Here is a 13,643-nt window from a genome sequence, read left to right as displayed (position 1 = left end):
CAAATGTGTGCCTCAGAAGCCAATCAGCGGACAGGATTCCGTCTTGTGGTGACTTGGCGGCACCCAAAACACAACATCGTCTCATTCATTCATTCATTTTCTGAACCCGCTTTATCCTCACTAGGGTCACGGGGGTCGCTTGGAGCCTATCCCACATAGGGGCGAAAGCGGGGTACACCCTGGACAAGTCGCCAGTTCATCGCAGGGCTGAACATATAGAGACAAACAATCACTCTCACATTCACACCTATGGGCAATTTAGATTAACCAGTTAACCTATTAGTGCATGTCTTTGGATGGTGGGAGGAAGCCGGAGTACCCGGAGAGAACCCACGCAGACACGGGGAGAACATGCAAACTCCACACAGAAAGGTCCCACCCCCCGTCGACTGGTGTTGGAATCGAACCTAGGACCTTGTTGCTGTGAGGCACGAGTGCTAACCACTGTACCACCGTGTCGTACATGGAGGAAATATGCAGGAGTCTCTATCTCAGCAGATGATTTCTTAGTGAGATGTGGGTCCACATCACTAGCCTGGTAATGGTTTGGTTTATTTCAAAATAACGTTATATGCAAGCTGGGTGCTATGGTGGTGGTGATGGTGGTGGGGTAAACATGACAAATTCACGTTTGGAGGGGGTCCAGTGGATACAGATTAGAAGTTGTGAAAATTTCGTGTAAGATCCGCTGTATAATAGAGGCATAGAAGCAGGGAGTCAGACACTGAAAGCATGATAGGTTTCACTGTCATTTCATCCCAGCATTAGTTACGTTAATTATGGACCGCACCCCCATGTATATAACTACTGCCCCTACCCCACGTACATAACCCCCCCCTCCCCCACATGTCTTGCAGAAGATGTATGAGGCACTTTAAAAACAAGAGCTGTTGTTCTGAAACGCTGTGTCTATCAATAGATGTCCTGGTAAGCAAGTAGAGTTTTACAGCATTTTTTGTAACCAAAAAAAAAAAAAATTCACATTTTAAAGGATATCGTCAGATTATCATTATCGAGAAATTTTTTTAAATTACTGAGATTTTTTTTTTTGCCCATCCAGAGATGCACCCTCAGTAGGCGAACATGGATCAATCTGCTGACGTCCACTCATGTCATCAGATTTGAACACAATTGTTCCAACAGATGTTTGGTCCATGAGTCTGGGTGTATTTGAAACTCTATTCTGTTGTTGTCAGGGGCCGTGTGTTCACTGCAGTTACCTCTATGAGACCAGCTGTCCAGATGGAAGCTCTGAAATGGTACGATACAGCCACCAATCAACCTCCGCTACTCAAGTCATATCTGTAACATCAGTCCAATAATGAACATTCATGTGTCCAATAATGAACATTCATGTGTCCAATAATGAACATTCATGTGTCCAATAATGAACATTCATGTGTCCAGGAGAGTCATCTGATTGGCTGTGACTACGTTGTATCTGAGAGGGAACATGTTGGTAGTAAAGGCTGCGCTAAATACTGCAACACCACCAAACAGGTACCAAAAGAACCCAGGGATGAAGACACTGAGCTTTAGTCACTGGTCAAATGTAAAGACTTCAGCTAATCTTATTCATTGGACTTTTGTTTAATCAATATTTTTAACAGCAACAAGGCACGTAAGAATTTCAAAGACCATATGTACAAGTCTAAATGTAAGATGGCATCATAAATGTAGGCTTTAGGAGCATTTCTCTGTGTGACGATGGTTATAATCTATGTCTGCATAGAAACCAAAAGGATGTCATTATGAGAGGATGTTCACCAGTTTATGGACCAGTCTCAAACTTTCTTTACAAAACATCCAGGGTTTTTTTTTTGCCAGTCCATGCCATCTCAGTCCAAATCCAATCATAACCAGTGGGACAGTTTTGTAAAGGTCAAAACAAAACCAAAAAAACATATAAAGGCCTAGAAATGTTTTTTGTGGTGACTTCCAAATGAATTTAGCCATTACCAAGTGATTTATCAGCATTGATTATAATATCCTTTGCATTTTTTGATGATGTAATGTTGCTGACAAACTGCATTTGACCTGAATTACTTCCATGTAATGACAGGATTATTTTTTCAGAAGTTATTCAATATTTTAGACAGTAGATGCTTTTGGGTCTTTGAGGGTTAATTAAAAATGTAAATAAAAAAACACACACAAAAAAAACCAAAACAACTCTGGACAGAAACTGATGATGTGATGTTGCATAAACTTGTGGCCTTTACAGTTTATTTATAGTTTATCAGTTTGCTCTGTTCTGGGGCGAAGTCAAAGGTCATGATGCACCATTGAAGCTGAAAACTACTTAGGCATTTTGGAACAAAAAGTTTTGATTGAAAAACAAAAAACATGACTAAACACTCAGTCCTGGTCATGGCATGATTATATATCTGTATTTCTTCTCAAAAGAAAATCCTTCATGGCTTTGCAGCATTTTTGTTTCAATCCACAAATCATATGATAATAATATTTACTACAGTTGGGTCCTATACATTTTTTATATCACAGTGATCAAAGAACCAATAGGACTAAAATATGTACCTTCAAAACATGCAAATAAAATGAACATATTTGTATTAAAGTGTTTAACAGGACAGATGATATGAAATACAAAAAGCAAATCAAAGTAAACCTTTGTTTTCTATATAGAAGTGGTGAAATGGACCTCAACTACATTTGCTTAGGTTTCGTCTTTTTCCAGAAACTACATTTACAACTTCAAATTGAAAATCCACCAAAGTTCTTGACTGAAGCAGTGTTTCCAACCCTTTGGTCTTAAATCAGACTGACCCAAACTACGAATTACTCGCTTCTCCATCCTGTAAACACACATTTGACTGGTCTTCATTCAACATGTGTTCAGATAATTCAGTAAATTGCTGCAAATCACAAATTACAAAGGTGACAAAGTGAAATCATGGGTTTCTGATGGAAACCCATGATTTCTGATGGAAATCTGATCCAGTTCTGACCCAGTTTGTTGAACCTTGGTCTCCTATTATTCATATGATAATCAATAAGGAAGTGGTCAAATTATAAGCATTTGTCAGTTTCTCTGGTTTATACAACTGAAAACAACAGTATAGTATCTTATTATTATTATTATTATTATTATTATTATTATTATTATTATTATTATTATTATTATTATTATTATCTGAGTATTCCATCCTTCTGCCATGTGAATATGTTCCATCATATCACACCAGAGGCTAATATGTGTATATATATATATATATATATATATATATATATATATATATATATATATATATATATATATATATATATATATATATGTGTATAAAAAAAAATATGTATCATATTTTTATGTAGTTCTACATTAATGTGTTGCACTTTGTTGCATGTCTGTTTTGGTTTTGTTTTTTTTCTTGAACTGATTTGATTCAGAACTGATGGGATGTTCAGACGTTCAGAACATCGGCAGCCATGGACATAAATGTGTAGACTTTGTCCTCCATGCAGTGTGATGGATTATTTACATGTATTTATTATTGTTATTTCCGTTTCCAGGTGTCGGAGTGTTGTAAAGGTTTCTACGGTCCAGACTGTAAACCGTGCATCGGAGGATTTCAACATCCCTGCTACGACAAAGGATCGGTGAGCAGCTAACCACAAACCTCAGTCTCATCTGTCAAATGGTGTTTTATTTGCTTGAGTTTCTTTTAAACCGTTGGCAGTGTTTGGATGGTATCCATGGTAATGGCTCATGCAGCTGTAATCCAGGTTTTGAAGGCATCGCCTGTCACATCTGCTCAGATCCAACGAAGCACGGCAACAACTGTGATGAAGGTAACATCACAAGAACTCTACATTATTATGTAGTGTGACTGTAACTGTAAAGTCAAAGTACATATGGAGCATTGGGGATTGGCATTAGCACTGGCATGCAGCACATTAGGAGCAATGATCTGGAATTGAAGATGCACCATGTTCATCAGATAGACAGACAGACAGACAGACAGACAGACAGGTAGATAGATAGATAGATAGATAGATAGATAGATAGATAGATAGATAGATAGATAGATAGATAGATAGATAGATAGATAGATAGATAGATAGATAGATAGATAGATAGATAGATAGATAGATAGATAGATAGATAGATAGACAGACAGACAGACAGACAGACAGATAGACAGATAGATAGATAGATAGATAGATAGATAGATTGATTGATTGATCCATGGATGAACAGGAGAGAGATACTAAGAGTTAGATCTATTGCCTCTTCTGCTTGTTAAGTGGCGTAGTGGATTAAGCATATGCTTTGCAATTTGGCACTGCCAGTTTGCAACCAACGCCCACAAGATTTTTAATTTTTTTAAAATTGGTGAATCAAATGAATCGATTTGGAATCGATTAACAACAAATGAATGAAAGAATCGAGTTTGTAAAAAGAATCAGACTTCCCATCACTAGTAGCGCTGTCTGAGCTCGATGATTACGTCTGACTACACTTTAATAGCAAACATTCTACCATATAATGCAGGTTTTGGCCCCTCCCCGTGTCCGTCCGTCTCGATGTCCCGATGTAGCAAACACGGGCGTTCGGATGCAATGCCCCTGTTGCACCACAGGAGGGCACTATTGTTCAAGTGACCACGGGTACAATGCCGCTGGTACAGAAAATAAAGATTTTAAAGCATAATTATATTTCTAGATTTCAGTATTAGGGTATTTTTTTGATGATTTTGGATTGATGTGATTAATCTCAGACCTATTGGGAAACCTTAGACAGTTTCAGTTTCAGTGAGACCAAAGTAGAACCATAGGGTGTATGTGACATTTATGAGGAGACAGAGCATTGTCGTTACCATGGTAACTCATGGTAATATTTGCTTGAGGAGAGAACAGAGGAAGTGCTGACTGAGATGGTACATGGACAGGAACGTGCACAGGTGGACCTGAGGTGTCCCTCAAGACCTGCCCCTCTGGCCTTGGTGCCCTTCTGGCGATCTTTTTTTTTTGTTTTGTTTTTTTTATTATTTATTTTTTTCCTTATTTAAAGAAGACAGTAGAGTCCGCATCGACATGACATTATAATCATATTTTAATATTCAGTTGAAACCAAATAATTCTCAGTGTCTCCTGTCCTTCCCCCAGTCCTCCTCCTGTCACTGCCTCTTTCTCCTGCTCCGCTTGTACTCCACTCATGCTACTCAGTAGCTCCGCATTGCTGATCTCACATCGCATGGCCTCGACTTTTTGTAAGAGACAAACTGGTAAGAATAGTGGTGCCTTTGACTTACAACTGTTTAAGCAAATCTTTGTCCCGTTCCCCACAAGTTTGGCTGGTTAGTGTAGCCAGTAGCCCAGTACTAGCATGTGTCGGGGGATTAGCTGTTGCAAGCCGAGAGGTCACAGAGGTCACGGCCCACGGCCCGGTGATGCTAATTCAGTGCATTTGATAATGTGAGGAGAGATGGAGGGGCAAACCAGCAAATCGACGAAAATCCTCTGCTACTTATTTGCGTGAAAAGTTGTGAGTACCCAGTATATTTCCAGAGTCCCAAATCTATAATAGCCTATTAATCCAAACTGTGTCTAAAAGTGTGTGTTGTTGTGGTGTCAGGCTGAACAGAGGCAGTGTAGTTTGTAGTTTCTGGGGAGTCGACCAGAGGAGCAGATCAGAGGTGAGCACCCAGACGATAGGCTTCATGTTACATTGGCATTGATTGGAGTATTACACACAATCTTAAAGTTAAATCAAATCCCCTTTTTTGGAAATTATTGGGATGTGAAGTTTCAGATTATTAAATTATTGTCAAAGTTGTTTGTCATTATAATAAGTTACACAAGCATGAAAAAAAATCTATGTCTACAGCACAGGTGTCCAACATGTGGCTTGGGGGCCTGGCCCACCAAAAAGTCCAATCCAGCCCCTGGGATGAATTTGTGAAATGCAAAAATTACACTGAAGATATTAACAGTCAAGGATGTTCAAATCATTTTAGGTCATTTCAGTCTAAAGTGGATCAGACCAGTAAAATACTATCATAATAACCTATAAATAATGAAAACTGTAAATTTGTCTCTTTGTTTTAGTGTAAAAAAAAGTAAAATTACACAAAAATGTTTACATTTACAGACAATTTTTTTTACAAAAAATGTGAATATCTGAAATGTCTTAAGAGAAGTATGTGGCATTTTAATAATATTCTCTTTGTTAATTAATGTTTTGTGTATTTGTAGATCCACTGCGATCTCTAAGTTTGGATTCACTTGTATAAATGATAAACTGAGGTGTAATATTGTTAACATTGCACTTATTTTACTAACAAATTTTCACGTTGTTCATATTTGTTCATGTTATGTTCAAGTATAATTCGTAGATGTAAAAATTTTCATTACAGAATTTCACTCAAAAGTTCTTATCCTATTATTTATATTATTTTACTGGTTCGGCCCACTTTAGATCATATTAAGCTGAACTAAAATGAGTTTGACATGCCTGGTCGACAATTTGATGTTTCTTATTCATCAATTGCAGCAAAATTCCAAGAAAGGAGAGAGTAAAGAAACAGAGGGAAAGAGACTTGCAGCAGGCAGCCCAGAGAACCAGCTCTCTTCTGTCCTGGATCAAGCCAAATGTCAGTCCTTATGCACAGTTGTGTCAAGTGTGCAGTCCTAGATTGGTTCTATGATATTGGTTTGTTCAGGTTGATAGAGGCTGTTCAGTAAATTAGTGATTGTCATGGTTATGTGACTCAGTTTTGGCTTTGTAGATTTTTACACGGTTGGGTGGTTCATAATCCTCCTCTAGTCATTTTTTTTTGCTCCTGGACTCTTAAGGCCTAATGCTCATTGTACTTTACAAGTAGAATGTTTTTTTGTTTGTTTTTTTCTAGTTATTTGCTGTGAAAAGTGTAAGGCCATTGCAGTAGCAGTACATTGTTTTGTAGAATGCTAACATATGTGTAATACTGAATAAACAGTGATGGCAAGTTACTGCGGACCAACATTTATGAAAACGCTGCAGATCAGGATTGTCGGACTCGGGAGAGGGGTGCCTTTTTTTGTTGGCTGAGGACCTGCCCCTCTAAATGTCTGTGCATGCCACTGTACATGGACATAGTTAAGGTGGACTGGGTTGTGTTATATACATATATATATATATATATATATATATATATATATATATATATATATATATATATGTATAATTTATAGATAGATAGATAGATAGATAGATAGATAGATAGATAGATAGATAGATAGATAGATAGATAGATAGATAGATAGATATAGACACATATAAAATTTAATTATTTAAAATTGCAATTAAAAATATGTGCAAGCTGCACAAAAGTACATTTCTATAAATAAAATTCCACGATATACCAAGCTTAGAAATGCATCCCATGTGGAAAATTACAATCACTCAGGAGCAGAGTTTTCACAGATTTTTTTAAACTGAATTTGAGGAAGCTCCATAAAACACGAGCTGACAGATTATTCCATATTTTGGGTCCTCTGTATAGAACACTGGACTGAATCTGACTGGTACAAGCAAAGGGTGCTCTAATGAGACAGCTACTACGAGTTGGATACTTTTGGATATCAGTGTTAAAGGAAAAATTATTGAAATGTTGAGGCAGTAGCTTTTTAACAGAGCCATAAACAAATTGCCCAATTTGGAAATGATTAACTTGGTAAACACACCTGCTTTAGCAAACAGGGGCAGGTGTACTGGACTAAGTTAAGGTGGACTGGACTGAGTTAAGGCGGAGTGGACTAAGTTAAGGTGGACTGGATGAAGTTAAGGTGGACTGGATGGAGTTAAGGTGGACTGGACTGAGTTAAGTAGTCTGCACCTCTGCCTGGTACCTGTTCCAGAAATTTAACTCACTTTTCCTTCATATCAGTTCAGTCAGCTCACATTAGAGTGTTTAGAGTCTGGACATTCTAACATAATAACAGACTGCTGTTCCACATGATTGAAAGATGGATGGATGGATGGCCTTTATTTATCCCAAACAGGGAAATTACAATTATATTTAACTGACTTCTATTTGAAAAGGTGCTAAAATGATGATGCCTCCTGTTGTTAAATGCCTGTTGCCTTACCTCCGCCCTCCTCTGGTCCTCTAAACCTCCACCTTCAACAGTGGAGAGAGGAGTCAAAGTGAGGACCCAAGGACCTAAAGAGTGTAAATGAAGCAGCAGAACTAAACCATAACACTTATATATTTATATCCATGTAAACAGAAACACGCAATAACGTTTAAGTAAAATAATGATGCGTGGATAAGAACTGGGCGAATGCATGGGATTCTGGTATGAGTATCTGCACAGATACTCCCTGAATACAGATCAGTAGTTCTACCACATGGAGTTGGATAATTCCATATATGGGTGGAGGTTTGGGAGATGTGACTAAACATGGGCTGATCAGCTGTTTCTGATACATGGTCAACCGCCGCCTTGTTGTTTGACCTTAAACTTAAACCTGTGTCATTGTAACGGCTGAAACCCACAGATCCAAGTCTGTTCAACGACAGTGACACATGTGGTCGACATATGAGGCTTTTTCAGGAGACAACAGGAGCGGCATCTATGGTTTAGTGGTGATTAGGTAATTTCCTCTGTCAGAGTGGTGATTACATCTGTTCTTGGACACAGATGGCTTTCATACTGCAACATACTGTACTGGAGTCCACGCAATCCATACTCAGGACTACCTCCTCAGCTGGACTTGGGTACGGTACTCGCACACGGAATGTTTGCATTCACATTGATAAAATTAAGCAGACTTTGGGGTCCAATGTATGGACAGTATGGAGTGTGACAACACCTGAATCTGTAGCCACTTTTACACAGAGAAAAAAGGTGAGATGCTGATCCCACCTTTTTGCCACCATTTACACAGCTAAGACAAAGGAGTAAAAGAGGTGAGACAGGCTGGACTTTTACAGAGCAGACCTGCGTTCCGGAATCAAAGGGGTGGTGACACAGCGCAGCATGTAGTGTGACGTATAACTTGCGTGTCGGAAAATACCCTTGAGCATAGCTTCTTAGCTAACCTCTCCAACGGTGTTTTACTGTTCTGCATGGATAGAGTCCTCCGCCCAAAGTGACAACAGCTCACAGATCTCGAAGTCTCCCCAGTTTAACATCTTTCTGGTCACGTTGATATGTTTATGTACTGTACACGGCCCACACTTATTTTTAAATCCCCCAATGTGGGAGTCGCAGATGCAATACGTCATCAAAACATCACACCTTGGTTGTGGAATGAGAGGTGTTCCTTTTACATAGTGTTCCGGTATCATGATTCCACCTTTATCACAGCTCTTTTACCAGGGTGCAATTTGTTAGGGGGATGGGGGAGATCAAACCCCCTCTGGCTTTTACATCCCTACATCCGCTACATGAATTTCATCCTTGAGGGGGCCACCCCGTCAATGATTAAAAAGCAAATGAAATGACTGGCAGGTTGTGACTGACTTTTCTTACACGTATAGCCTACATTGCTGGCACTTACTTTCACCTGAACTGAACTGTCGGCAGCACTACAATGTGTTGTGATAGAGTTGGCCTAGTAAATGGCAGTGCGCACAGAGACCAGTGACCGCTCGGGGTTTGAGCTGTTCATCACGGATGCGCAGATGTTTTTGGCGGACGCGGGGAGCGTAGACATCACGGTATGGTGAGACACTGGGGCTAAACATTCATTCATTGCTCAGTCAATGTTGCTTTTTTCATCTGATTCTGAGACTGGTGATTTTGTGGTTACGCACGGAATGGAATTTGGCTTTGTTCCTTTGCCGCCACCCAACATGGTCTGACTGTGACCTGATTAAAGCTGTATTTCCAGTTGGTGTTCGCCTTGTTTTACCTTTAGAGGAAATGCTGTTTGGCTGACCCACCACCACCTGTTGTTGTAGCCAAACCTCAAACTACACAAGTGTCCTGCCAGAGCTCTGTTGACCTCAATCCAGTCTGCGCAATGACACACACAGAATAAAATTATGTCTGATCCTGTTGCAATAACTAATGTTGATAAGGCATTGATTGATCCGGTTTCACTGTGTGGTCTGTGTCCATCTGTGTCTAGAGACCAGTGGATTAAAGTACAGAAATCGGGCATGTCTCTGTCTGCATTATGGGACCAGGTTGTGCCACATGACCAAATTGGATATAGTGCTCAGGGTTATTTTGTTCATGATGAGTTGTTAATTGGTAAGTGGATGTGAAGGTGATTTAGTGGGCGAAGCTGTATTTCAGGTTGTGGTTCCTGCTGAGTTTAGAGCTAAAGTGTTGAAAACGGCACATGGACATTTTGGGGTGCGTAAAACCTATCTGCATGTCCTTACACACTTGCATTAAAGATGAATGTTCAACTAACCGACATGTACCAAGGCCTACCGTTAACTTAAAAAAGAATTAGGCTGGTTGATTGCTTGTTTTTTCATGATAAAAAAAAAAAATTAGTAAAAAAAAAAAAAAAACCTCTGTTTTTTTTGACAAATTGCACCCTGTCTGTTACAACCTTCAGAGGTCTTGCAAAGCCTGTGATAAAGGTGGGACCAAATAATTCCACCATTTCAGTTACACAGACATTGTTCTGGAATAAAGTAACAGAAATGTTGTGTAAAAGGGGCTTGTGTGTCAACAGATTCTGTTCTCACACCCACCCCTCTGCCACCCTGCCCCCCACCTTTACACATCTGCAGCCCAGAAGCCACTAACTCCAACAACAGTAGAACCCTGTGCTCTATGTGTCACCTATACTGTCTGACACACTGCACTTCCACCTTTATGTAGGGTTAAGGTTAGTAGGGTTACTATCATTATTATTATTACTATTATATATGTTTTATTTTGTCTTTTGTCTATCTTTATGCTGCACATTTTTTCTTGCACTTTAGTCTGTTGCTGCCCTGACCTGTGAAATTCCCCGATGTGGGATCAATAAAGTCTGTAATTGTTAAAAACTCCACTTCCTGCTTGGGGAGGGGCAGGACCTCACCTCACCTATCAGGCCACACCCAACCATTTAAGAGGAAGGATCAGGCCCAGCACATCCTCTTTTCCTTTGTTTGACTGGGAGCATGTGGCCTGAAGAAGAGACTAAGATTTAAATGTATTGACTGGATATAGATGCATACCTGAGTGAGTTTTATTTTGTGTTATTGTTACTTGAGTATCCTAAAATATATTTGGAATTGTTTTGGTAATAGAGTTATTGTTTCCCTCTGTTTAAGATTCAAATCATCTCATCCATGTCATCATCTGAACCATTCAACCTGTAATAATACTGCCTGAAGATAAAATAAAAGCATAAACAGAATCCCTGACCAGTTTTATATCTGACCGTATGCCAATGTAGAAGTTTTAATTATTCCATCACAATTTCAATATCAACCTTCATAGTTTTTACACTAATCTAATCTAATCTAATCTAATCTAATCTATCAGTCTCCGATGTCCAGGGGTTTGTGTGGATGTTGAAAATGACACCATGGATCAGACCAGAATTTGAAGACTTTTCACGCCTATCCTGGATTGAGCTAATCCAAGTTGAACTAATCTCATGTTTGTGTTGTGTTCAGAGTGTCGCTGTGTCCATGGCGTATGTGACAACCGTCCAGGCAGCAATGGTGTATGTCAACGAGGGTCATGTAAGGAGGGATACTCTGGAGAAAACTGCGACATGATGGCAACACCCTGCAATGCCGATGGACTGATGAGACGCTGCCACATCAATGGATACTGCACTCAGACAGGACAGTACACCACGTAAGAAACTACTGCTGCTGCAGGGTATTGTTGTACTTCAAGGGACTCAGGAGATTTCTTAACCCTTATGAAAGGTCAGATCTTCAATAATGTTTGTCTAATTGACCTGAAACTTGACGCATAAGTAAACAAGCTCATTATTATTATTATTATTATTATTATTATTATTATTATTATTATTATTGGCTTTTTTTTAAGTTACTTTTTCAATACCAAAGCCAGTATTCAGCATTTCAGGACCAAGCTGCACAAAACCCCATCAGCCATTAACCAACAATCTTCACAACATTAAGGGATATATATATATATATATATATATATATATATATATGTGTACACACACACACACATACATACACACACACACATACACACACACACACACACACACACACATATGTATATATATATATATATATATATATAGTGTGAAGGGAGCGGGATGAGGATCAGCACCTCCAAATCCAATTGCCCTCTCCAGGTCGGTGAGGAGCCCTTGCTCCAAGTGGAGGAGTTCAAGTTTCTTGGGGTCTTGTTCATGAGTGAGGGAAGGATGGAGCGTGAGATTGACAGACGGATCTGTGCAGCAACTGCAGTGATGTGGTCGCTGTATCGGTCTGTTGTGGTGAAGAAGGAGCTGAGCCGAGTGGAGATGCTCTTGATTTACCAGTCAGTCTACGTTCCTACCCTCACCTATGGTCATCTGCTTTGGGTCATAACTGAAAGGACAAGATCCCGGATACAAGCGGCCGAAATGAGCTCCTTCTGTAGGGTGGCTGGGCGCACCCTTAGGGATAGGTTGAGGAGCTCAGTCACCAGGGAGGAGCTCGGAGTAGAGCTGCTGCTCCTCCACATCGAGAGGGGCCAGCTGAGGTGGCTCGGGCATCTGTTTCGGATGCCTCCTGGACACCTCCCTGGGGAGGTGTTCCGGGCATGTCCCGCCGGGAGGAGACCTCGGGGAAGACCTAGGACATGCTGGACAGACTATGTCTCTCGGCTGACCCCCGGAAGAGCTGGAGGAGGTGTCTGGGGAGAGGGAAGTCTGGGCATCCCTGCTTAGACTGTTGCCCCCGCGACCTGGCCCCAGATAAAGCAGCGATAATTAATATATATATATATATATATGTATATATATATATATATATATATATATATATATAATCTGTGTTGCTCTTACTAATTTTTTGATTTACTGATTCTTCCACTGTACAATATGTAGTTGCTGACAGTGTTGAACACAAAACACATTTGCATTTCAACAGATGTTTGTGTAGAGACGGATATGAGCGTAATGGTGAATCGTGTACTCTGGTCAACCCCTGTCTGAAGAACCACCACGGAGGCTGTGACATCAATGTAAGAATATTTGTGTCTATTTTAACACTTAGCATTAATACATGTTTATTGTAAACAGGTTTTAATCATTTCCAGAAGGGCATCTGATATAAAACATTTATCAAATTAACTATATAAATCACAAACATGACTTCAATGCTGGATGGGTTGGTACCCGGGTTAACAATGACCAGCAGGGCTGTGGTAGGACTACTGTTACTGCTGACTACTGTTGGGTCTGTTGAGTGGTCACTAATGTTGTCAGTGGTTATGGATGTGAATTAGAAGAAAAAGAGACCCTCTGGAGGCAGTTGGATCAATTGATGCAGACTTTTCCCACAGATTAGTGAGTGATGGGCAGGTTTGGTGAGCTGGAAAGGAACCTGGAAGGAAACAAAGTGACTGGGTTTACAAAAAAAAAAAAGGCAATGGCTGTGGTGAAAACATTTTTCCAAAAGACAGAGAAACATAGGGTGACTTATAAGAGCAGAGGTACGAGCACAGACATGGAGTCCATCCCATGTAGACACTGGAACCTGAAA

At 39.8% G+C, this 13,643-nt stretch overlaps 1 protein-coding gene across 3 annotated transcripts in view; it reads left to right on the top strand.

Annotated features, from left to right (window-relative positions):
• stab1 (stabilin 1) overlaps positions 1-13,643 on the top strand; it is a 327,280-nt gene that overhangs the window by 122,815 nt on the left and 190,822 nt on the right. For all 3 annotated transcript variants that reach the window (XM_030133489.1, XM_030133487.1, XM_030133488.1), the window contains 6 exons: positions 1,197-1,259; positions 1,408-1,500; positions 3,532-3,618; positions 3,699-3,810; positions 11,580-11,766; positions 13,029-13,122. In XM_030133489.1, coding sequence (XP_029989349.1) covers positions 1,197-1,259; positions 1,408-1,500; positions 3,532-3,618; positions 3,699-3,810; positions 11,580-11,766; positions 13,029-13,122 — 636 coding nt within the window. The remainder of the gene's footprint in view (positions 1-1,196; positions 1,260-1,407; positions 1,501-3,531; positions 3,619-3,698; positions 3,811-11,579; positions 11,767-13,028; positions 13,123-13,643) is intronic.

This window comes from Sphaeramia orbicularis, chromosome 5, assembly GCF_902148855.1.
Source record: "Sphaeramia orbicularis chromosome 5, fSphaOr1.1, whole genome shotgun sequence".
NCBI lineage: Eukaryota > Metazoa > Chordata > Actinopteri > Kurtiformes > Apogonidae > Sphaeramia > Sphaeramia orbicularis.
This window is presented reverse-complemented; position numbering and strand designations above follow the sequence as displayed.